Source organism: Marmota monax, unplaced genomic scaffold (assembly GCF_021218885.2).
Source record: "Marmota monax isolate L192 unplaced genomic scaffold, Marmota_monax_Labrador192_F-V1.1 WCK01_AAM20220418_F8-fsc00073, whole genome shotgun sequence".
NCBI classification, from domain to species: Eukaryota; Metazoa; Chordata; class Mammalia; order Rodentia; family Sciuridae; genus Marmota; species Marmota monax.
This window is the reverse complement of record NW_026692846.1, coordinates 870,192-896,266: the sequence shown is the minus strand read 5'-3', so window position 1 is coordinate 896,266 and position 26,075 is coordinate 870,192. Positions and strand designations below refer to the sequence as shown.

Genomic DNA, 26,075 nt, shown 5'->3' with positions numbered 1-26,075 from the left:
ACCCTCCCCTGGCAGCAGTCCTGCCTCTGGGTGCCTCCTTCCTTTCACCTTTCAGGAACTAGAACTTCAAGCTCCTCCTCAACCCCTCCCCTCCTGACCTGCCTACTCCTTACCCCTGGCTGCAGATGCCCCCTCCCTCCTAATCACTAAGGAAAGGAAACTAGACTGATAGGAGTCCTCACCTGTCCTCAGTCGCTCCCCAAGCCTATTATACACCTCAGGGGCCTCTCCCACCTGTCTGACCCGCCCCGGGGCTCCCAGTACTGTACTCTGGCAATCGTGTCTGACCCTGTAGGGTCCAAGGCACTTGACCCTCAGCACCAGCTCAGTCCCCCCACAGCCCTCTGAGAAGGATCATCTCCCGCTTTCCACAGCCCAGCCAACTCGGTCCTGGGAGGGAAACCCCAAGGAGTGGGAGGGAACCTGGAGCCGGAAAGCCTTGGGTCCCGCCCCCAGCACCTCCCTCCCTCCCCCTGCTACCGGCTCCCTCGGCTGTAGCCCTCTGCCCCACCCACCTCCCACCGGATACTCCAGAGGCAAGCCAACCAGCATGGACTTCATCACCCCGCCCCACGCCTTCCTCCCCCAAGTGTTTCCGCCTCCTTCCCCAGGTGTTTCCGGAGCTCGGAGGCGGGGCTGCACCTGGGCCAGACCCGACCCCTATCCCCGGCCCCACCTGGTGAGAGCTTCAGCCGCCCAGTCCCTTCAGCCCAGCAAGCTAAGGGTGCACCCACCTACGCAGCACAGCTGTCCGTAGAGGTAGCCCCTGCGTGCACGCTCGCAGCCCCCGTCCAGCCATCGCGGCAGCTCTAACACAACCTCCCTCTGACGGTAGAAGGCGCCGCCCGCCCCCCGGGTGCCTGATGCAGCCATGAGCCCTAGGCGCCCTCGGTCGTCCAGGGATCATACAGCAAGTCCTGCTCCCAGCCCGTGCGAAAGGGCCCGGCTCAGCTTGCCACATCCTCCTCCGCCCGCTGGGCGCCAGGCCCAGACCCGAAGAACCTGCCCCTGCGGGCGCCCCGCCCAGCACGGGTCAGGAAGCCGCGCCCAAACCCACGAAATGCATCCCCCCCCACCTCCACGGCCCCTAGACCCCTACGGGGGTGGGGGGTGGGGCTGCCCTCCAGGACAAGGATGCTTAGAAACTGTCCAGGGTCCCCATGATCCACTCTCAGAGACCTCTCCCAGCAGGATGCCAGAAGGGGCTGGGGCTGGGGCAGGACTGGGGGAGCAGGGTAGACACTGCAGAGATGGTGGGCAGAGAATAGCAAGAACAGAACTGAGTTAAGCCACATGCAACAAGAGGCAAGGGGAAGCTCCTTTCCCACGTGTGGACAGGCCACAAAACTGGGTGTCAAGGAAGGGAGGGCCAGTGGCAGGTCCCCAACCAAAAATCTCTTGAGTACTAGAAACCCTCCATCTGTGCATTCTATTGAAACTTCCCACCAGTAACTGAGTCACCAGCTCCAGGGAACCCTAGGGAACCCCAGGACCATGCCTGGAAGCCAAGCGAATTCAGATTCAAGTCGTGGAGATCCTACCCCTGAGGATGAGACCCATTAGGCCCACTAGGGGGCAGCCTGGCCACTCCCCGACAAAGGCGAATCCAGCCGGGAGGTGAGCTCCATTAGGACAGTCCCTCTGGCCAGAAGCCAGAGCTGCCCAATTCCCATGGGCTGTTCATGATCCATTCACTTCAGCCCCACCCCGTCCTGTGCTGGGCATAGGCGCCTCGGACTATAGCCCAGGAGCTGGTGACTTTGAGCAGGGGGAGGGCAGATCACAGCCTGCCAGTCTGTCGCAAAGTCACAAAGCTGGTTCTGGGCCTTGACCCTGGCTGTAGGCACTAGGCACCTGCCGCTCCTCTGTGCAGCTAAACCCTACACTCTGTGGGCAGGGGAGGCCACTGTGCAGGGCCACCCCCACCGTGGTCCCGCCCAGAACAGCCCAGTGCACCTGCCACTGTGGATTCTGTGTTCATGTCCCCGCTGAGGAGGGGGCTTCCTTGAAGAGGCAGGCACTGCTGCTCCCAAAGCCTACCCCCTGGGTCTCACCGCAGCTTCTCCTTCCACCTACCTGCCCAGGTCAGACTCTGCAATGCTCCGCCCCTGCCACACCCAGGGAAGCAGGGCAGCAGACACACTTTCACAAAACACTCGTGTTTCACTCAGAGACGGAAGAGGCGGGGTGGGAGGGAGGTGGACCCTCCGCCCCCAACCCTACTAGCATCCCCATGGTAGAGTGGTGGCGGATGGCAGCGGCTGAGGCAAGGGCGCTTACCTTGCTCATCCTGCACCTGCCGACGCCCCCTGCGCCAGTGCCACACAGCAGCCAGGGTGACTACGTGGCCCACGACTACCAAGGAGGGAAACAGGCTGCCTGTCGGCTCCATGGCTGCCACAAGGAACAGGCAGAGCCGCCTCAGTGCACCAGCGACTGGCTGCTGTGAAGCCTGACAGCGCCTCCCTGTGCGAAGGGCGAGGACGGGATGCCCCAAGGACTAGAGCCCAGCGCCCGCAGGCTGCCTCGTCTGCAGGGACCGCCCTACAGCACTATCCAGCAGCCAGGAGACCATCCGGTCCGCTGCACACACTGTGCTCCAGCCCAGCCTGGGCCCGCCCTCCTCCCTCCAGTGGCTCTTGGCCGCTCCCCACAGGGCCCAGCTCAGCTGTCCCTACTCCGTGCTGCCGACGCTCAAGGTTAGCTGGAGCCTTAACCCCTGCCTACCCACGGCCACACCCGCCAGGAGGAGGGGCCTGTAGGATGCGGCTGCCAAGCCGCAGCCCCCCAGCCTAGCCTGCGCAGCCTCAATCTGGGTCCTCCCTCCCAAAGGAAGCCCAGTCTGGCCCCTTGCCCCCACAGAAGGAGTGCTGAGCCCCCATTCTTCTTTCAGTGGTGTCCCCTGGGGACACGGCCAGACACCAAGGGCGTATGAATGCCAACGCTCCAGTCCTAGCAGCCCACCCCAGGTCTGCAGCTGACCCCACCAGGCTCAAAGACATGTGGACTCCTCACAAGCCTCAAGCCCCCATGTAGGGCCTCAGACAGGGCAGAGGGAGAGGCTGGGTGATGGCTGGGAAGCAGGCTGTGGGGGGGAGTACACAGCCTCTCACCTCTAGCCCCAGGCACTGTGGCCCCAGCCCAGCTGGGTTCTCCACAAAGACTTTCAAAGGATTGCCCCACCTACCGGGCACGATCTTCATTGGGGACAGCAACAGGAGCCCACAGGGTGGACAGGGAGCGGGCGAGGGGTGTGGGGAGGGTCACAGGCCCCTTAGAGGCAGCAAGCCCGGCAGCAGCAGCAGCAGAGGCGAGGTGGGAGGAGGGCACGACCGTGTGGCTGCTGTCAGCAGCAGTCCATGGGGGAGGGGAGTGGTGGGCAGGGGGCCCAGGGGGATATAAATATCCGAGGAGGGCAAGCAAGGCCCGTCACTCGTCCAGACTTAGAACATGACGTGAACAGTAAGGACACTCAGGCCTGGGGTTCACTGGAGTCCCGACCAGCTGGGCAGCGCCACTGACATGCACACCCTTGCTCCCATGGTAATGCTGTAATAAGGAGCTGCCTGGCCTCAGGACCCCCTCGGCACAAGACACAGGGGCTAGGGCTCGTGTGGCCCATGCCCTGCCCACCTCGTAGGGTGCTCTTGGGAAGCATCAAATGGACCAATGTGGTGACACGCCCCTTTCTCCCAGAGGGCCCTGCGCAAAGTCATTCAATACCACACCTGGCCTCAGGGTGGACAAGACAGTCTCCCCAAGGTCACACTACCAGCCAGAGACCCAGGCAGCCCCAAATTGGGGTCCAGGCCACATGAAAAAGTGCCCACCCCATATCTCTGGGCTGCCCCTCTTCACCCGAGGCCTCTCTCCTGGTGTTCCCATGTGGTCTGGATAGGGAAAGCCCTCCCGAGATACCACAGCAATCCTATTCTGTGGAAGACAGGGGTCAGAGGTCCTGTCAGCAGGCAGTCCACGCCACATCCCCCATATCCTGTGCTGGCCCAGATCCTAGCACACCTGGGGAAACGGATGTGTGTGTACACAACTGTGTATGAAGGGGATACAGTCCTGACCCTCTCCTCCAGAGGGTAGCATCTTGTAGTGTTTCCTGTGCCAGGCACCATTCTGTTTTAATCTCCAGCACACTCTACAAGTGAGTCCTATGCATGAATGCATCATGAACATGAGAAAACCAAGGCAGGAAGACCATGAGGAGCTGGCCCATGCTAAGCCTTCAGCAAAGCACAGCAAACCAGTCTTGGTCCCTGACTGCCAGGGTGGGCACCCTGTCCACGATGCGGAGATGGGATGGGGGCTGAGGAAAAGACTGGGCCCACCTGAGCCCCTGCTCTCCAGCCCCACACTTCAGAAACATTTTAGTGGCCTGCTCTAGGCAGCCAAGGATTGTACTGGCTCAAGAAGCCCAGAGCACCAGGGACACTAGCTACCTTAAAGGCAGGCCAGAGAGGGTCCAAATCCCAGCCCAGCCCAGCCCATGGAAGCAGATGACCAGAAGTGGACAGGAGCTGAACCAGGCAGGCACAGTTCTTGGCCCTCTGACCTAGCCACATGCATGGACTCAGAGGAGCCTGTGAACCCCCTGCTTGGGTGAGAAGTGGTTCCCAGAGGAAGAAATGCCCCAGGCTGTGAGCAGCCCCTCCACTAACTTCCACTATTCTGGAACACCCCACATTCCACACACATCCTTGCACCCCACATTCTGATGCCCAAGGTCACGGAAACTGAGGAAAGGGGGCAACTCAGGGTCCTGTAGCAGGCTGCCAAGGACAGCCCCATCCCTGTTGGAGGCCTTGATCCCTCCCCTTTCCTTTCTCTGTAGCCAGGCTGCTCCTATGCCCTACCTTGGCCCAGCTGGATCAGCTCCTCCATGCTGTACCTGTCCATGGCTGCTGGCTGGGTCAGGCTGCTCTCAGAGCCGGCAGAGAGGAAAGCAAGGCAGGAAGGAGGGAAGGGGTGGAGGGTTTGCTCCTACCCTGGCCTCCCCACCCAGCTCTGGGAGCAGTGGCTCCTCCTCACAGCCACCCCTTAGTCAGAGGGCTGAGCAGGGACCAACGGGCCAAACCAGCCCAGGCAGACCAGCCTGGGGTGCAGGAGACAGGCCTGCCTCAGTCCCTGAGCCCTGGGTCTCAGCCCAGTGGTCTTGCCTACTGAGCCTGCCCCACCCCACTCACCCACAGTCTCTTCTTCCCTCCACAGGCCCCACCAGCCCAGCCCGGTCACCCCACCCACTCACATTCCAGGCATCCATGTGCCCAGTGCATTCCACGCAGCCATGTGGAAGCAGAGTCCCACACTTCTCTACCCATCAACACCTACATCCCCTCAGCCCCCAAGGCCAGTTGCTTCCTCTGCCTGAGTCCCCCACAACCAGCTCAGTTCCCAGGCACTGCGTTCTCCACCCTGGGCAAATGTGATACCTTCCTATCCATCCATACATCTCTCCAGTTGTACAGGACCTGGGAGAGACAAACCTAATCCTCCACAACCTGGGTAGAAACCTGCCCAAGATCTGCACAGTTCCCCGCAACAAGCAAGATGACCCCTGTGCACCTTCCCCAGAAACTGCCAGGACCCATAGGCCACCCTAAGCAGGTGCTATGTAGCTGTGAAGAGGACAAGGCAGCTCCATGTCTCCTGTGCCATGGAGGGCCACGTGGGAAAGTCAGGCTGTGCAGCTTGCATGTCTATGTAGAGAGGAGAAGCCTGTCCATGTGTGGCCATCTGCTTACGCTGCATGACATCCCTCCAGGAAGACAGGCTCTCAAAGCATTTTCTCTACACACTTCTGGATTCATTATGAATTCTGAGCCAGGCAAAGTATTATTATTTGGAGTGTAAACAACTCACATAGAAACTACTCCAGCAGCTTTGTACCATGAAGGGAAACTCCAGGCGGGACCTTCCTGTATCCTTACCCTCTGGCCCAGGCCGCCCTCCTTGGGCAGGGCAGCTCCTCCTCACCTATCAGACCTTAGCTGTGGGTGCCTCCACAGAGGGCCCTTCCGATCACTCTCCCTTCACCCAGTTCATCCCTGTATGTCCGGGGGCTCTCTGGGGCAGAGGCTCAGTCTGCGCCTCACCATGAGGTAGACATACTCCTACACAGTATGCCATTGGGGATCCCACCCCCAAGATGAGCATACCATTAGGGCACAGGAGAGAGTGGAGCCTCACAGCAGGAGCCAGTTTCAGCAGGTACCCCCAGCTTGCCCCGCCATGCCTGTGGCTCCCTGGCCAGGGCTCAATGGGACAGCCCATCTTGACATTCTGGTGACCAGCACAGCTCCTGACCACCTCTGAGCCTAGAGTCTACAGGGTGGGGGTGACATATCCCCTACCCCCTCCCACCGTGCCTCTTGGTTGTGTTCCCTGTTGCATGGAGAGTACTGAGTGTCCCCCATGACTGGATGCCAGGAGGGGCCGGGTTATGGGAAAGATGGGGTCTCTGTGGTTTATTATTTGTTCACTTTTAAAATAAGAAGCTGATAGTTTTAGGTGTCCTCAGAACTATCCCAACCTGTATGTGAAGCCATCATGCCTCTGCCACCAACATGGGCCTGAGGGCACAGCTCTGGCCCCAAACCACACCCAAAGCCCCGTGCTCAGTCCTGCAGGGTGAAGGGGAGGAAGAGGGCCGCCTGCGCCCTGACTCAGCCTGAAGCTGGAACTCATTTCCTGTTGGAAACTCTGAGCTGCCACTAGGACGGCTGTGGCTGGGACGGGAAGACTGAGTCACCCCTGTTGGGGGTGGGGGTGCCCTCCACTCTGCCCACTGTGGCCACACCCAGAACCCCTCCAGGCTCTACTGCCAACTGCCTGCCCAGCTGGCCCCGCCTGAATAGCAAGAAGGAAGGAAGGGGAGAAAAGGAGGGGGGCTCCCTCCCACTCACCACACCCACACCAGAGAATGGAAGAGGCCATTCCACCCTGAGGCTGAGGGTGGGCAGGGGCCCCAGATCGGGAAAGACCCCAGATGAAGGCCCCATGAGTTAAGATCCGAGTGCTGGCCAAGCACTCTTCTCTTCATGCCTCCGCCCAGTGATATGGTTACCCGTTTACAGGGAAGCTGAAGAGGCCACTGACTTGCCCAAGGCCATGGAGAGAGCTGGAAGCCAGCCTCCATCCCGCAACCTCCCTGACCCTTCAGATGTGCTCCCTTAGCAAGGCTTTAGTGATCCAACCAGACAGGCCAGAACCAGAACTCCTTTTCCTCAGCACTCGGCCCAAGCTGTGCCCGGCATGGGGCCTGCACCTGGATCCCCTCTCTGGTTCCCCTGCAAACTCCTGCCTGCCTTGTTAGCCTCAGCCCAGGCTATCTCTCCAGTCCTCTAGAGAATAAGCTTCTCCCCAGGTGTCCAGTCATAAAGATGGAATGGGGACCAACCCTGCCTTGCACTGAGGGGTCCAGGCTGTCCTGAGTTGGCAATGAGTGCAGTGTGCCCCAATAGAACACGTAAGCCTTAGGCACAGCACAGGACACCTCTGCCCACCTGGGTCCAGCAGACCCAGGAGCTTAGGGTCAGAGGGAAGGAGTCTCTGGTAGTCCCTGGGCTGACAGGACCAATCCTTTTCTCTGACACCTGGTTCCCAACTGGGAAGGACTTACCTGACCCTGTGCCAGGCCCAGAACCCCTAACCTGCAAATGGATGCTCCTTCCTGGGTTCTGTTCCTCTACCACTAGGCCACGGCCAACCCTAACCCAGCCAGGCATCCAGTCATGGGGGACACTCAGTACTCTCCATGCAACAGGGAATCTGAGCCACACAACCAAGAGGCTCGGTGGGAGGAGGTAGGGGATATATCACCCCCACCCTGCAGACTCTATGCTCAGAGGTCAAGCAGTTTGCCCAGGCTACACTGCCAAAAAATAGCTAGGCCCATCCCACACCACCAACTCTTTTGCATGCCCCCTACTTCTGAACAGAGGGGCCTCAGACAGACAGCCTATTGGGACAGGGATTGGAATGAATGGGGACAAAAGAAAGGACAATGCTTAAGAGAGTGGCCCACAAATGGGTGGGGCTGTGACAACAGCTGGGCCCGCCAGTCCAGGCCCCACAGGCCCCGCCCCCACTGGGATGTGCCTGTCCCACCCCAATAAGGTCCCCAACCCAGGAGGAGGAGCCAGTAGGCCCACTGACCACAGCACCCAGATCCCTCAGGCAGAGAGGGCACCACCTGCTGGTGTGAGTGGAATCCCCAGCACTCATGCTGCCCACCCTTCCCCAACAGGCCCAAGCCTGGGCACTGCGGACATCCACATCCCCCCTTCCCACCCCTCTCCACCTGGAACTAGGATGCAGCTGACCTGTGGCTGGGGTAGGCTCCAGGCCCCGCCTGGCTAGGGCTCCCAGAGTGGTAGTGGGTACCACAGGGGCTTCAGGTGACCCCTCCTCAGCTTCCTTCCGGCGGTAGGCCCGCCGCTCCTCTGGGGCAGGGTCCTCAGACAGCTGAGGCCCCCGCTTGGGCGGACAGCCCAGGGGACCCTGCACAGCCTGCACATGAGGGGTGCGACGTGCAGGCATCACCATGGTGAAGGGGCGGCGCACACGCTGCAGGGAGGCAGGCAGGATCTCAGGTGGCAGGTGCAGGTGCTGGCGTAGGTGGGTGATGCCCTCATTGGTCAGGAACCAGTAGAAGTGGCGCCAGGCAAATGTCTCCCGCACCAGGCCCCGAGCCCGCAGGGAGGCCATGGCTCGCATGACCTGCAGGTTGGTGACACCAGGCACATGGGGGTGCAGGCTACGGGGCCGCCGGTCCTTCTTGGCCACCATCACCCCCTCGCGGAAGAGCACCTCATAGATGGCCCGCAGCTGGTCCAGCGGCATGAGCATGCCAGCCACCATGGCTGCTTAGAGCCGGCTGGTCGGCACAGGGGCAAGAGAAGCAGGAGGAGCACAGTGAGGAGGCGGATTAGGCTTCCTCAGCACGGGTACAAGAGGGGCCAGCAGCAGGCAGGAAGGCAAGCAGGCAGACTCCTGCACCAAGTGCAAGGCCGCGGGCTCAGGGAAGAGTGGCTCCAGTGCCTGGCTCCGTGGATTCCTGCCGGCACTACCGCCTGCTGGAACCTCCCGCCTGCCCGCCCTCCAGGACGCCTGGGCCGGCCTCCTCTGACTCAGCAGCAGGGGCGGCCCCTCCCACGCACAGACGACGGCCCCTTGCAGAGTGGGGGCCTTCACCCCAATGGCACCCCCTTCCCTCTTGGGCCCCATGGCTCCAATGTCAGAAATTACATCAGTTTCTAAAACATTTCCTTAAGGTTCCCAAATCTTTGTGGGAGGATTAGGGGGTGATATAAACCAAGAAGCATAGAAAAAAAGTGGCAGAATAGGCAGAAGGCAGGGAGCAGAGAAGGCAGGAGGGGTCCACAGGCTGGGCCACCAAGGGGTGTGGTTCCAGGAGTTATGGAATCACGAAGGTCTGAAGAGAGAATGCTGGGCTGCCTGGAACTGGGGGCACTTGAGGTCCAAGAGTGGAGGGTGAGGGCCTGGGGAGGAAGCTGGGGTCTTGGGCAGACGCCTAAGTGCGAAACAGCAAGGGGCAGTTGTCAAGAGCACATGGACAGGCAGGTCCCAGCATCTACTGTCCATCAGGCAAGCAGAGGAAAAGAGCCCCCACTTCCAAATGGCACCAGATTTAACTCTTCGCATTCCAGGACAGATTAGGGACAGTCCAGAAACACATCCACTCCCAGCCCAGGGCACGCTGAGAGGGGAGGAGGGGGCGCCTCTGGGTGGAGCTTCTATCCACCCCATCTCCAGGACAGCTGTCAGAGAGGCCAGGGAGTACCACCTGCCTCAGGGAATCAAAGTCATTAAGTCCCTACCACCCCAGACCTGGCGTCCATGCCACCCACACAGACTCTCTACTGGGGCAGCCTGAGTGCCTGCCTGTGGCCAGAGTGACAGATGATAGGGAAAGGACACCAGGAGTTTCATTATGCCCACCGGAAAAGAAGAGGAAACTACCACATGAGGCCCTGGGAGGTGAGTTACCCAGCCACACCCATCCTCACAGCCAGGCACCCAAAACCCAGGGTCTGATCATAGATATCCTGTGCTCTTATCCTACTCAATACCCCAACTCTCCATGCAGTGCCCCATCAACCCCCACCCGGCTCCACTCTCCCGGAGTCGACACACCCATTCCCACCAAGCACTGCAAACCCAGGAACTGATTATAAATAGGGCGGGGTGGGGGATCTTGCGGTGGGAGGCACTGGCCAGCAGGCTGGCAGGCAGCCAACAAAGCGTTGTGGGGAGGGTTTATGGGCTGTCTCCATGACACCCGAGTAGGCTCCAAACAGCACACCCAAACACACACAGACGCAGGCGGTGTGGCTGCACGGTGGAAACTGAACGCTCAGCCAACTGTTCCCGAAACCCTCCTGCCACAGCTCACTGCGGCAAGGCTCACCCTGCGCCCTGCCCCAACCAGGCCAGCCCAAAAAGGTAGGCTCTGGGAGGGCAGGACACCAGTCCCAGGCAGGACAGCAGAATGGCAGTGGGCAGTTGCCACATCCCCTCAGCAGCGACACCCAAGGACCCTCCACACCACCAGAGCTGTGTTTTGGGACCAAGCATCTGCTGGGATCCAGACCAGTTATCACTTAAGTTCCCACTCTCTGGGCCTGTGCCCCAGTACTGCCCTCAACCTCTGGCTCTACCCGTCCTGCCTGCCACCAGTCCCTCCTGCACTCATCCCATACATCCATGCTATCTTCCTGGCATGATTTCCTAACCAATTCCCTCAAATCTCCAATCCCCCACCAAACCAACCCATGGCTTCCACAGTCCCCAAATGATCCCAAGCCACACTTCAGGCCCCTAAGCCATTGGACCTAAGTCTCTTCTGCACAGACCTACCTAGGTGTCCCATGTAGTAGTCAACCCGCCAACCCGTCCACTTCCTAAACTAGTAGCTCCCGGATCCAGAGCAAGGGGGTGGGGCTCAGTGGGGAATTCCCCAAACCAGCAAGAGCACAGCAGCCTTGGGACAGCGGGATTCCCCCACCCTCGAGACACACACTCACACACACACACACACCCTTGATCTTGGTCCGGGAGCTGCCCACCAGTCCTTGGGCTGGGAGAACAACCCCTACCCCCCCCCCCCCCCCCCCCCCCCCGTGCAACCGCAACTACTGTTGCTGATTCAGCACAGGGAGGGACTGAGAGCACTCCATGGCTGGAGGCCGGCTCCTCTCTCCCGACTCCAGGCCTCTTTAGGTTTCCAGAGCAACCACTCCGGAGCCCTTGGGCAGCCCCCAGTCCCCCGCCCACCAAGAGCCGCAGTGTGGCCTTGCCCAGGGCCAGTCCGCGGGCGCCTCAGCACAGCAATCCCCACAGCCCTACCCAGCCCCCTTGGAGGACAGGCTGCAGGGCGGCAGGCTGGGGCGGAGGAGTAAGCCGCCAACTGCGGTAGGGCTGAGCTCCCACGGAGTCTGGGTCCCGCCCCTGCCACTGCTACAGCTTGCTCCGCCCCTGACACTCACTGCAGGGCTACAGAACTGCTGCAGGAGCCACCCCCTCCTCCCCGCCATCCCAGAAGAACCTCTGCACCAGGAGGAGCCCGGGTGAGGGATAAGCCTGGGGGTCTCCCGTGCCTTCGGCACAGCACACCCAGTGTTGCCCACCGCACGCCAGATCCTGACTACCTCCTGCGGGAGACTGCAACCCAGCCAGAGGTCACTGCATGGTCGCAGCTGTCCCCCCATCCCACCTTTGAGGGAGCTGATCTCGTGCTGGATGGCTCTCGAGGGGTCCATGTCTCTGATGGGGGCCGAGCGTGATGCAGCTATCTCCACGCAGAGTCCGGCACCGCACCGAACTGCCCCGGCCAGCGCCGGCTGGGGGAGGAACCGGGAGGTGTGGGGCGGGGCCGGCCAGTCAGAGGCGGGGCTTCAGCTGATCAATGTGCGGGACAAGGCTGCCCTGGGCGCATGCTCCCAGCCATGGGTCGCTCCACCCCGTCCTTCCTAACCTGCTGTCCCACACCTGCGACCCAGCTATCTCCAACCAGGCAGCACGGCCATAAAACTGCAAGGTGGCACATCCAGACAGCCTACCTCAGTCTCCAGCCTCCGCCACCCAGAGCCACACCTGGAATGGCCTGCAGAAACCATGAGCACAGGGCCTGTTTCTGGTCTTGAAGCCCTAACCACCCACTCACTGCAGGAGACACCCCACTCCTGACTCCAAGGACCTCCTCAAGCAGCCTCCCCTGGGCCATGACTGAAGGGCTGTCATTGTCATGCCTCAGGACCTCGGATCAAGCCCATCCACCCAGGATATGCAGTGACAATACCCTTCCCTGGGGCCCCATCCCTGCTCAAGCCCTTCTCCAACATGCAGCTGATCACCCCACTGGTCCTACAGCTCAAGATGCTTCTGTGCCCCATGGGGACCGCACAAGCCCCAGCCTCTGTCTCCCCTAGCCCTTGGAGGCCCTTGTCTGCTCAGTTCTGTGGGTACCCAACTAACCACCACTTAGTGGCTTACACCAAAACCCTGGGGTCATCACTCCTCATAGCCAGGCCCACAGGATCTGCTGGTACTGCCTATCAGTCCAGTTGTCACCCATCTCCATTGCCATCAGAATGACACGCAGCTCCTTGCTGAGCTGACCCCACCTCTCCACCACCTCCAGGGAACCAACAGCAGCTGCTCTGGGCCACCACCCCAGCCAGTGGCAGTGAACTGTCACTCCTGCCTCTTGGAGAGACCATCTGGACTGCAGGAAGAGATCAGCTCTGCCTCTCTGCAGGCTGCAGAAATCATCAGGAACACTTGGGCCATGCCCATTCCACGGGGCATGCACCCCAGGTCCTCTGTGCTGGGTGGGCAGTGTGGAACACAGATGGGTCTCCACAAGATGTGCCAATAGCCTCGGTCTCCTGAAGACCTAAGTCTCTCTCCCAGCTGCTCAGATCCACACCCTGCCAGGCAGGACTACCTCCTTAGGGTGCCCACCCTTTCTACAGGCAGGCCTGTGTATGACTGGCCAGGGCTGGGATAGAGGACATGGCAACGCCACACACAGGCTAACAGGCCAAGGAGCAGCAAGTGCCAGGCCCACCTGGGCTCCAGACCCAGCAGGCCTGGGGGTCCCTCAGCCTCCACCTCTGCTCTCCCTGGGGCTCAACCAGTCCAGGGCATGAGTGGGTCTCACTAAACACCAGTTGCCTGAATATTTGGGGAAAATAATGAAGTGTGGAATTAAAACAGAATTTTGTGAATTCTTACACTTAAATTCCTACTTTTTTTTTTCTAAGCTCTGTCTGGATAAATCTAGATTCAGCCTACAGGTGAACTTCTGTATTAAGCCTCAAACAAAACTGAGAGATATTTATAAATAGATTTAAATGATATGGGAAAGCTCACACATGATTCGGTGCTGGTTCTATTTTTTTTTTAATGTATAAAATTAAATGTCTTAAGATCACAGTTTTAAGCTAATGAAAAGTGAGGCAGACAAACTATTCTGAGAAGGAAGTTTCCAGGGGGTCCTATACTGAACCAGTCCTAAACTTAATACCCTCAACTCAGGTGTGTGCCAGGGGCTCTTGGGAAAGCCTTGGCAGCTAAAAGGTCCAGTGAAGAAGCCCTATCAGCCTGCCCTACCCAACCAGCCTGGAATAGCAGCCGCGTGTGACCTTGAAAGATGGGTTGGGGCTAGCCAGCAAAGGAAGAGGGACAGCATGTGCAAAGGCCCTAAGGCAAGAGAGACCCAAAGAATGTGGGAGTGGCTATAGCCAAGAAAGAATGCTAGAGACCCAGACAAGGGGGCGGGACGTCATCAGGACAGACAGATGCTGACTGGTTGGTGGTGGAGGAGAGCCTGGGGCCAGAGGTAGAGGTGTCTCAGAAGAAACTGAGCCAGTGAAGAGGAAGCTGGACATGCCTTGTTGTCCAGCTCTGGCTAGTCAGAAGCAAAGCCCAGGCCCTCCCCAGGACTCAGCTTTTTACCTCCTCACTGCCCAGGAGATCTCACCACCCTGGATCCCAATCCCTGGAAGTTTTACTGAAAAAGCACATGGGTCTGTAGTGAGCAAGACACCCCTGCTAGAGGGGGCTCACCCAGGAAGAGGGACAGCATGTGCGAAGGCCCTAAGGCAAGAGAGACCCAGCAGGAAACACTCGGTCTCCAGCTTTTCTGGCCACCGATGGGCCTTCCAGACAGCTGGCAGACTGACCCCACACAGCTCCGCATCCCAGGAGAATCCCGTGAAATCAACTGGGACAGGGACTCACCACTGGGCTCCAGAACCGAGGCCAGGCCTTCCCTCCTATACTGAATAGCTCCCTCCTTATAAGTTGGCTTGGCCACAGGCCCAGGCCACGGAGGTGGCTTCTGATCCTGCCCCCACACACCCTAGTTGCACTTGATATGGTCCCACGCCTGAGGTTCTGCCTACTGCCTCCCCTCAGCTTAGTGCTTCTCCCAAGCTCTGCCCGTCTTCAAACTTGCCCTTTCCCTATCCTGAGACATCCTCCCACTCAGGACTCACTGACAGTAGCAGAGCACGTCAGGGGGAGGTCATCCAGGTAATCCTGTGCAGGGTGACCTGGGACAGCCGTGGCCCTTTCAGCAGACACTTTCCACCCCGCAGAGACCCAGCCAACAAAACCCACTGCAGAATATCCCTGCAGATGATGTCCCCCTGTGACACATACCTCCCCGGCGTGCTCCCTGCATGGACCTGCAGCAAGACCAAGGGAGTCGGCCCACTTGCACCACATGGCCTCTGACCCACAGCCTTGATGAGCCTAAGCCTCAACCTCTGGGGTGCCACACACTTCTGAGGGAGCAGAGTCTTCCTCTGACAGCCCTCCTGTCTAGTGGCCTGGTTCCCTGCACTGGGTGTGGCTCAGATGGGCTCAGCCCAAGTCCAGAACACTGCTAGGTGGGCACCCTCCAGGGATCCTGGAGGCCCAGGACTCAGAGATTATCCCTCTGGGCCTATCCACCTTTCTGCCCCTACAGCCCAGTACTAGAATATCACCAAAACCAGAAGTCCGCCAGAAACTCATCTTGAGGGATGTTCTGGATCCCAACCACAAGACCCATCATGGGTTGAGAGAGGTCCCGTGGTTCCCAAATATCTCAAGCTCGCCCTTTTCCCACTGTCTCTACTACCGGGTTTGGCCTGGCTACGACCTTTCTCACCTGAAGGAGCCCCAGCTCCTCCATGTTCAAGCATGTTCAACCTGGTGCAGGTGTTAAATGGTGACGCCCAAAAAATCTGTTCATGTCCTTGGAATTTATAAATGTGACTGAATTTTGAAATATTTAAGCTAAAAATCTAGAGACAGGTCATCCTGGACTTCCTGGGTAGGCCCTTTCAAGTCCTCATGAAACGGAAAAGGAGAGGTAGAGACAGAAACTGGAATGATGTCGATAGAGCCAAGGGATGGGGAAGCTGGAGGAGCAAAGCAGGCTCTTCCCATGACTTCTGGTGGGAGGGAACCCTGCTGGCTCCTGGATTTGGGACCTCGGACACCCAGATCAGTGAAAGGATAAATTTCTGTATATTAGACCATCTCGTTTTGGTAATCTGTTACAGACATCAGTACCAGGAACAGAGTGCTACCGTGACAAATACCTAGAAATGTGGACATGGCTTTGGAACTGGGAAATGAGCAGAGGCTGAAGAATTTTGAGGCACATGATAGAAAAAGCACAGATGGCCTGGCCAAACTGTTGGCAAAATTTGGAGTGTAGAAAGCAGGTATCAGGGCTTACGCCTGTAGTCCCAGCTACTGGGAAGGCTGAGACAGGAAGACTGCTTGTGTCCAGGAGTTTTAAGGCCAGCCTGGCCAACACAGCAAGAGACCCCATCCCAAAAAGAACAGAATATGGAAGTTAAAGATGTTGCTGGTGAGGCCTTAGAAGAAAATGAGGAATATAATCTTGGGCACTGGAAGACAGGTGATCCTTTCATACAGCGGCAAAAGCTGGCTGAGTTGTGCTCTATCCACTAGAACATGGAAGAACACGTAGAACATGTAAGCAATGAACATGGATATTTAGTTGAAGAGATTTCAAATCAGGCTGTGGTTTTGGCAGCTTATATTAAAGGGCAGGAAAAAGGCGATGAAATGAGGAAGAAACTGTTAAGGAAAAAGGAACCAGCACTGGTGATCTAGGAAATTCACAGCCTACTCAATGTGGAAGATGCTCACATTGGGAGATTTGCTGTCAGGACAGGGTGCCCTGGAGAGAAAGCCAGGGGTGTGACTGGATAGATTTCTGCTGAAGAGATGAAGACTGTGATTCATGGGTCTGGTCAACCATTTCAGCAGAGCCAGGAATAGAGATGATCCAAAAAAGACACAGTGAGCCCTCCTGTCTAGTGGCCTGGTTCCCTGTGACATTGAAGGGAGACCCACAGGTCTATGAAACGGCTGTGCCAGGAGCAACACTGCCAACTGGTTCTGACGGGTTCGGATGGGAGGAAATGGAGGTGGCATCGTTGCAAGATCCTACAGGCAGGAATGGGATGGTAGACAAATCAATTGCAAACATGCTACCCTTCAAGACAAGGCAGCAAAGTGGCCTCCATTCTTTTCCTGGTCCTGGGCCCCCTCCATCTCAGGGAAAAAGCAGTAAATGTCCCCACCAAGAGTTGTCTGCCCAACTGGGGGACCTTTCCATGCTAAACTATGACTCAGCCTCCACAGAGACAAGAGACAGGGAAAAGGAGGGGGGAGCGGGCCCCGCAGGCTCAGGTCTCAAGTCATGTGGAGACCGACCCGCCACAGCCTCATATGCAGCTCTCAGCAGCTCCAGTCTGATTACACCCTGAATAGTCTGGCTGAGCTTCCTGATGTCCTTTATCACCTGGTCCCAGGCATTGTCCTCACCCTGCTGTCTCAACCCCACACCAGGCAGCCACCACCTGTTTCATCAGCCCCCTTCCTTCAGTGTGCCAGCAGCACCTCACAGTGTGGTTTTTGCCTCTGCTGCGACCAAGGCTCCTTCCTGGCTGCCTCTTCTTGCCAGCCTGGAGGATCAGAGGGCCTCAGGCTCCCGGCACAGGCCCCAAAGCACCACCCCCAGCCTGACTTCCCTAGCCTGGTCGGGCAGTTTGAGCATCTTGGCCTCTCCTTATGCCTCTCCTCTAGGTCTCACAGTCATCGCCAGTTTTAGACACCCAAAGCTGAACTCCTGTTCCTCTACCTTCCCTGATACACATGCCCCTTGGTCCCCAGGCTCCATTCTCCACAGCCACCAATGTGGTCTCTCCTCCGCAGCTTCTCTGGGGATACCCAAGAGTCTTTCCACCAGGTGGAATTCCTGCAGTATCCAGCCCAGAGTCTACCTGTCCCTCCCATGTACCACAGGGTACGGTTTGGCCCAACGGTGCAGCAAGACCCTGCTTTCAGGAAGCTGAGTTTGGTGGGAGAAGAGATATTTAAAATCTTCCTTGTTGCCCATGAACCCATCTCCAGACTCTGAAGATATGACACCCATAATCTCCTATATATCTCAGCCCGTAACAAATTCCAAGCAGGTTGAAGGTGGAGATATTAAGAAAAAAATTAACCCGTACTAGAAGAAATTCTTGACAGATGATTTTTATAAAGGAAAGCCATTCAAAACACACATAAAATCCACAGGTCATAAAATAAATGACTGATGAATTTTAAAAATTGATCATGCCAGGCACAGTAAGAGCATCTATAGTCCCAACTCTTCAGGAGGCTGAGGTGGGAGGATCACTTGAGGATAGGAGTTCAAGGCCACCTGGAGCATCAAGAGAGATCCTGTCTCAAATAAATAATCAATCAATCTAGCCAAAGACACTATAATCAAAAGTAAACCAAAATTGATCCATGGTATGAGATGTCAGGATAGTGACTAGGAACACTCCCCCGACCCCGTACTGGGGATTGAACCAAATGTCCTTTACCACTGAGTCAAAACCCCAATCCTTTTTATTTTAAACAGGGTCTAAGTTGCTTAGGCTAGCCTCGAACATATGAACCTTCTGACTCAGCCTCCAGAGTTACCGCGACTACAGGTGTACACAACCACCCTTGCTCACAAGGGACCCCTTTAAGATCTAAAAAGCTATTTCATGAGCTGGATGCTGATCAAAAGGCATCAGTGGTGGCTGTGGCTCAGTGGTGGAGCACTTGCCTAGCATGTATGAGGCCCTGGGTTCGATCCTCAGCACTGCATATAAACACATAAAATAAAAGTCCATCTACAACTAAAAAAATACTTTTAAAAAAGGCAACTTTCCAATTTAAGATGTATATGCAAAATTTGTACACTTTTCTGTAGAAATGATATACTTCCATAAAAAAATAACAAAATAAATGGCTAGGGTTGAGGCTCAGTGGGAGAGCACTTGCCTAGCAAGTGAGGCCCGGGTTGGATCCTTAGCACCACATATAAATAAATAAAATAAAGGTCCATTGACAAATAAAATTTTTTTTTAAAAAATTAAAATAAATAGGGTGCAGTGGCACATGCCTGTAATCTTAGCTACTCAGGAGACTGAGGTAGGAGGATTGAGAGTTTGAGATCAGCTTGGAAAACTTCGCAAGACCTTATTTCAAATGTCTATTTATTTTAATTTTATTTATTTATGAGCTTATTTTTGGTACTGGGTATCAAACCTAGGATGCTCTATGACTGAGCTATACACCTACCATTTTTATTTTTTATTTCGAAACACAGTCTTGCAAACTTCCCAGGCTGGCCTTGAACTTGTGATCTTCCTACCTCAGCCTCCTGAGTAGTTGGGATTACAAGTATGCTCCACCATACCTGGCTCAAAATAAAAATTTTAAAAAGGGCTAAGGATGTAGTTTAGTGGAGGAACACTTGCCTAGCATGCACTATTTAATTCCTAGTACTGAAAAAAAAGTAACAAATTGAGAAAATTTTGAAACATATATAACATCTAAGGAAGCCAATATTTTAAAAGGTCTCAAAAATTAAAAAGAAATTTTAAAAAATCTTACCTGAATAACATATTTGAACAGGCAAAACCCATAAAAGATGAAAAAAGGGCTGGGGGGCTGGGGATGTGGCTCAGTGGTAAAACACTTGCCTAGCATGTGTGAGGCCCAAAGTTTGATCCCCAGCACCACACACACATACAAATTCCATAACAGATGAAAAAAGAAATGATCAGTTATTCTGTGAAATGATCCCACTTTTGTTCATAATCAAAGAATGCAAAACTTTTTTTAATAAATATTTTTAGTTGTTGATGGACCTTTATTTTAAATATTTATTTATTTATATGTGATGCTGAGAATGGAACCCAGCGCCTCACACACATGCTAGGCAAGTGCTCCACCACTAAGCTACAATCCCAGCCCCAAAGAATGCGAATTTTTAAAAAATTAGGCTGGGCACAGTGGTGCACGCCTATAATCCCAGCAGCTCAGGAAGCTGAGACAGGATCATGAGTTCAAAGCCAGCCTCAGCAACAAGGAGGCATTAAACAACTCAGTGAGACCCTGTCTCAAAATATACAAAATAGGGCTGGGGATGTGGCTCAGTTGTTGAGTGCCCCTGAGTTCAATTCCCGGCACTAAAAAATAAATAAAAAAGAAAAATTAGATTTTTTTCATTAGTCAGATAAGCAAGTGACTAAAGAAAGTCTGCCGTCTATCTGTTGGACTCACCTATACTGCACAACTTGGTAGCTGGATGCAGTGGCATTCTCCCTTAATCCCAGCTACTCAGGAGACTGAAGTAGAAAGATCAAGGGGTAGAAACCAGCCTGGGCAACTTAGAAAGATGCTGTTTCAAAAACTTTTAAAAAAGGATGGAGAGGCAGCTCAGAACACTTGCCTGGCATGGATGAGGCCCTAGGATTAATCCCTAGTATAGCAGAAAATAAAAGATGTACACTGAGCTTTTTTTTTTTTTTTTTTTTTTTTTTCTTTTTTCTTTCTTTTTTGGTACTGGGGATTGAACTAAGGGGCACTTGACCACTGAGCCACATCTCCAATCCTATTTTGTATTTTACTTAGAAACAAGGTCTCACTGAGTTGCTCAGTGCCTCACTTTTGCTGAGGCTGGCTTTGAACACGAGATCCTCCTGTCTCAGCCTCCTGAGCCACTGGGATTACATAAGTACACTGTTTTAAAACCATAAATCCAATGTCCATCTGAACCGGTCAAATAAATAAAATGTGGTACTTTCATGTAATGGAATATTTTGTAGCCATGAAAGCATGAGGCTACCAACACTATTCAACATGAGAAGAATCTTTTCAACAAATGGTGCTGGGACCACTGGATATACACACATACAAAAGAATGAAGTTGGACCTCTATCTTTCATCATACACAAAATTAACTCAAAATAGATCAAAGACTTTCATATAAAACATAAAACTTTTATAAAACTCGTTTTTTTGTATATATTAAGGTACATCACCAGCATTAAAAAAAAAAATGTGTATTTTGCCAGGTACAGTGGCTCACACTTGTAATCCCAGCAACTCAGGAGGCTGAGATAGGAGGATCACAAATTCAAAGCCAGCCTCAGAAATAAACAAGGCCCTAAGCCACTTAGTGAGACCCTATCTCTAAATTTAAAAATAAACAAAATGGGCTAAGGAAGTTTCAGTGGTTAAGCACCCCTGGGTCCAATCCAAGGTACCAAAACTAAAACAAACAAAAACAAGACACCTTTGGGGTAAGATATGGCTCCGTGGCTAAGTACCCAGGGTTCAATCCCCAGTACCCCTCCCCCCAAAAATTGCTTATTTTATTTTTTATTTTGAGACAGGATCTCACTAAGTTGACAACCCTGGATTTAAACTTCTGATCCTCCTGCCTCAGGCTCCTGAGCTGCTGGGATTACAAGTGTGCATCACTGCACCCATCTTATAAAACTCTTAAAAGAAAACAGGCATAAATCTGTGTGACTCTGATTTCTGTATATGACATACCAAATGCACAAGCAACTAAGAAAAAAGAGAGAAATCAAACTCATAATAATTTAAACTTCAAACTGGGCATGGTGGCACACATCTATAAACCAGGCAACTCTGGACACTGAGGCAGAGGATACCAAGTTCAAGGTTGGTCTCAGCCACTTAGCAAAATCCTGCCTCAAAATAAAAAATGAAAAGGGGCTGAGGATGTAGCTCAGTGGCAGAGCTCCCCTGGATTCAAGCCCCAGTACAGAGGGAAGGAAAATGAAAACCAATACAGTCACAGAATATTTTTACAACTCATATGGCTGAAAAGGGACCTACATACAGAGTATAAAAAGGACACAGCTTAAAAGCTAAAACAAAAAAGACCAACTTAAAAATGGATGAATGAGCTAGGGCTGGGGCTCAGTGGCAGAGCATGCCTAGCATGTGTGAGGCTCTGGTTTGATTCTCAGTATCATATATAAATAATAAATAAAATTGGGGCTGAGGTTGAGGCTCAGTGGCAGAGCGCTTGCTTTGCATGTGCTGGGTTTGATCCTCAGAACCACATAAAAATAAATAAAATAAGTGTATGGTGTCCAATACAATTAAAAACTAAATATTTAAATAATAATAATAATAATAATAAATAGAATAAAGGTCCATAAACAACTGAAAAAATATTTTTAAAAAATGGATGAATGATCCAAATAAACATTTTTCAAAAGACAAACAAGTGACCAAAAGGCATATGAAAAAGTATCCAACATCATTAGCTATCAGAAAATGCAAATCATGGGGGCTGGGGCTATAGCTCAGTGGCAGAGCGCTTGCCTAGCATGTGTGAGGCACTGGGTTCAGGTCTCAACACCCCATAAAATAAATAAATAAAGGTATTGTGTCCATCTACAACTAAAAAAAATTTTTTTTAAAAAAAGAAAATGCAAATCAAAATCACAATGAAATATCACTTCACACCCACTAGGACTGAAGGACTATAATCAAAAAGCCAGATAATAACAAGAGTTGACAAGGTCGTGAAGAAGAAACTTCGTACACTGGTCTTGGGAATGCAGAATACTGCCACCACTTTGGAAAACAATCTGGCAGTTCTTCAAATGGTTAAATATAGAGTTACCACACAACCCAGCAATTCTACTCTTAGGTATCTACCCAAGAGAAATAAGAACATACATCCACACAAAAACTTATATGCAAATAGTTGCATTATTCATAACAACCAAAAGATGGAAACAACTCAAATATCCATCCACTAATAAATATATAACCAAGTTGGTATATTCATAACATGGAATATTATGCCACATAAAAAGGAATTAAGTACTGATGTACATATGCCATGATAAACCCTTAAAATATTACCCTGATGGGCTGGGGTTGGGGCTCAGTGGTAGGGCACTTGCCTGGCATGCGTGAGGCAACTGGGTTCAATTCTCAGCACTGCACATAAAAATAAATAAATTAAAGGTCTATCAACAAATTAAAAAAAAACATTTTTTAAAAATTACTCTGAGTCAAAGAAGTCAGACACAAAATGGTATGATTCCATTTATATGAAATGTTCAATCTGGGACAATCCTTTAGGACAAAGCACATCAGTGTTGCCAGGGGCTGGGTGAAAAGAATGTTCTGGAATTGATTGTGATGATGGCTGCACAACTCTGTGAATGTACTAAAAGCCACTGAACAGTACAGTTTTTTTTGGTTTTGTTTTTTTCTTTTCTGCTGTGCTGGGGATCAAACCCAGGATCTCATCCATGCCAGATAAACACTATACCACTGAGCCACATCCCCAGATCAAGTTGTGACACTTTAAATGGGTGAACTGTATGCATATGAATTACATCTCAATAAATCTGCTATTAAAAACATAATAAGCATGAGGTTGACCTAATCAGGGCTGACATGAAAAGCCAGCAGATCCAGAGGGAATCACAGTTGGAACTGGCAATCTTGCTTTTCTCATTCATCCACAGAGGGGAGCACAGGTGTGACCATCACCACTTTTCTTTTCTTTTTTTTTTTAATATTTATTATTATTTATTTTTTTTTAGGTGTAGATGGACACAACACAATGCCGTTATTTTTATGTGGTGCCGAGGATCGAACCCGGGTCTCACTCGTGCTAGGCAGCGCTCTACCGCTGAGTCACAACCCCAGCCCACCCATCACCACTTTTCTTTGGATAGCTCCACTGAACTTAACTTTTGTTTATTTTTTAGCATGACTTTTGACAATAATCACAGATCAAAAGCCTCTCAGAAGGCCCCCAAACAACTGCCAGCCTCTACTCTGCCAGCTGAGCTCTAGCCACTGCAGACAACACCCTTTGCCATTACCATTCTTTCGTGCAAGCACCCTGCAAACGCTGGCTGGGGGCCCCAGAGACACAGATCACCAAGCTCAGAGTTCAGCACAGGAGGGGGCAGAGATGTGAGGACAATGCCATCACAATGACAGTGCAGGAAAGTGGGGAAACCCTCCACCAGCTGGGTCTGCCTGCAGACATGCTGACACTCCACCTAGCCCCTTTCCAACCCACCTTCTTCCCAGTCCAGAGAGGGCTCCCAGGTGGGTACCTCCTGCAGGTTCCCCGATCCCACCCACTCACCAACAATACTCTCCCCTGCTCTCTCCTCTCACACAAATCGTCCCCTCCAGGACCCTCTTGGCAGCATCATCAGCACCCATCCTTTAGTCCATGCTGTCTCATGTCACAAAGCTCCCATTCCTGATAGGACAGCCTTGAAGTCTCTACCCATGGCTGCCCAGACCTCCCAGATGGCCTCACTCCCCAACCCCTATCCTGCAGCCTGTGCCAGGGCCCCACTGACTGGTCACTGCCCCTATGGTGTGCAGCACTGCTAAGGAGCTCCAACTGTTCCTTCTTCAACAAACATTCCGGAACTCCTCCATTCAGCTGTGTTACCTCAGCTCCCGCTCAGACCCTGCCTGGCCTTCCCGCTCTACCACAGGTCTCTCCAGGCTCCCAAGGCACAGCAGGGTGGCCCAGCCTTTGTGAGCTGTCACACACCAGGCTTGGGGGACCAGGGTCAAGACACCCCTCATAGCTAACTGGCTGGCTAGTCCACAGCCTTGAAGCAAGGGAGGTCTCCTCCCCTAGGGCACCTGAGCTCTGTCTCACCATGAGCCCCAGTGGTCTCAGTCCCATAGGAATCCACCCTGGATAGAAGACAGGGAGGATGGGGCAGGCTGAGGGGCTCAGGCAGATAGAAAGTTGAAAATGTTTTAGGAGGTACAGTAACCCTGCAGGGAAGACCAGGGGTTTCCAGGGGGAAAGCCAGGAATGACCTATCCTGGGAAGGCCTGAGAAGTTGTGTGGGGGCTGAAGGTCAATGGGGTGAGAGTCAGAAAAGGAAGGTGGAGTCTGTCAAAGGAGTGGCTGGGCTTTATGCCAGAGGGGGAGGAAGCCAGGAGTCAGAGGCTGGCACCCTTCCTCAGCTCAGGCATGGGCTGGATAGGGGTCCCTCAGAGCAGGTGAGTGATCTCCCTCCCCCTCCTCAGGGCAAGCTGGAGTGGTGCTGGGCCCAGGAGAGGGGTACTCCTGCTTCCACTGCCTGCTGCTGCTCACTGGCTGATATCAGGCAAATACCCTCTACCTCCCTCACTGGGAACAGTCTCCCCAGACCACTCCACCCCAGGAACAGCATGTGGTAGGGGCTTCAGCCCTCCAGCAGCCCAGTCAGGTCTGGGAGAGGAATGGGGCACACAGCTATTCCTTGGCCTTGGGCTACGGCTCCCAGCTTCTCACTCATCCCCTCCCTGGAGCCAGAGCTGAAGGGACTCCGTGCCTGGTATGTCCCAGAAGTTCTCTTGACCCTCAGCTCAAGGAGCCCCTAGCACCTGCTCTCCTGCCTAGCAACTCTCAGCTACTCTCGGGCTGGTGCCACACATGCGCATTGGAGCTGTATTATCACATGACAAGTCTACTGCAGGCAGGCACCCTCGGTTCACCAGCCCAAGCCGGGCAAGAGCCCCAACAGCCCTCTCATCGGCCTCCAGACTAGAAGGCAGACACAAGCCAAGACACCCCAGTGTGTCCAACATCAGCTTGTCTACTGAGGTAGCTAGGCTGGATGAAGGCACCGAGACACAATCCCAGGAACCTCCAGGGATCTGTCAGGACACTCCTAGACTAACAGAACACTCTCACTCCAGGGGAAACACAGCTCCTCAGGAAGGCCAGGGGAGCTTCAGCAAGATGTCTAGAACAGGACTGGGGTTGTGGCTCAGAGGTAGAGCGCTTGCCTAGCATGTGTGAAGAACTGGGTTTGATTCTCAGCACTGCATATAAATAAGTGAATAAAATAAAGGTTCATCAACAACTAAAAATACATATAAAAACTAAAGAAGAAGAAGAAGAAGAAAAAGAACCCACCTCGACCCTCCCCAGCTCGAGGATAGACTCTGGCAATGCAGCAGCTCAGCAAACTGACCAGACCAAGGATTCTGGAGGGAAGCACTAATCTACATAAGTAGCCCCTGGTAAACAGAATTTACCCAGAGGACTATGGCCCAAGCAGGCTGCCATTCTCTGCCTTGCATCTGTTGAGGTAGACCCTTCAAGATAAGGTCAGCCATGCAGGAATGAGCATCAGGCCAGCCCCCGACGCAAGGCCTCCACAGGGGTGCAATGGTCAGGAATCCACTAAACCAGAAATGTCACAACTGAGCCCAGGTTAACTGGCCACACAGGCTAAAGGGTTAGTTATAGTACTGGCAGAGGCCCACAGAGCACACCCACAGGGCTCAGAGCATTCTGAAACCTACCCTGCGTGAGGTCTGAAGTGGAAAGTGGCACCACAGGACTCCAGGCAAAGCCCCAGCAGGACCTCTTTCCCTGAGGTGCCCTTGCAGGCAGAGCCAGCGAAAATACCAGTGTGGAGCTGAAACCAGCTCTGCTCAGTTCTGCCTGGGGACCCCATCTCAACACTCCCCAGCCTCTGTGGCTAAGAGCCAGGGCTGGGTCCACTTCTGCTCAGAATTAGGTGATCCAATCCAGAGCCAGGCAGCTGGGCTTTGGCTGGTTGACAGCAGTGAGGGCCTGGGCAGGTCCAGAAGCTCCAGGAGGGCACGAAGCAGGGCGAGGGGGTCTGTGGCCACAGAGCTGG

General features: G+C 53.8%; 1 protein-coding gene across 19 annotated transcripts in view; it reads right to left on the bottom strand.

Annotated features, from left to right (window-relative positions):
- Plec (plectin) overlaps window positions 1-26,075 on the bottom strand; it is a 57,102-nt gene that overhangs the window by 26,994 nt on the left and 4,033 nt on the right. For 3 of the 19 annotated variants that reach the window (XM_058580800.1, XM_058580801.1, XM_046449156.2), the window contains exon 1: window positions 8,334-9,069. The exons of 7 other annotated variants lie outside the window; for them this stretch is intronic. In XM_058580800.1, coding sequence (XP_058436783.1) covers window positions 8,334-8,871 — 538 coding nt within the window. In that variant the 5' untranslated portion in view covers window positions 8,872-9,069. Of the gene's footprint in view, window positions 1-734; window positions 997-1,956; window positions 1,997-2,280; window positions 2,557-3,187; window positions 3,330-4,865; window positions 5,024-8,333; window positions 9,070-11,746; window positions 11,914-26,075 lie in introns of those variants that run through there. 9 more of the 19 variants (XM_058580812.1, XM_046449169.2, XM_058580807.1 and 6 more) reach the window with 7 other exon arrangements.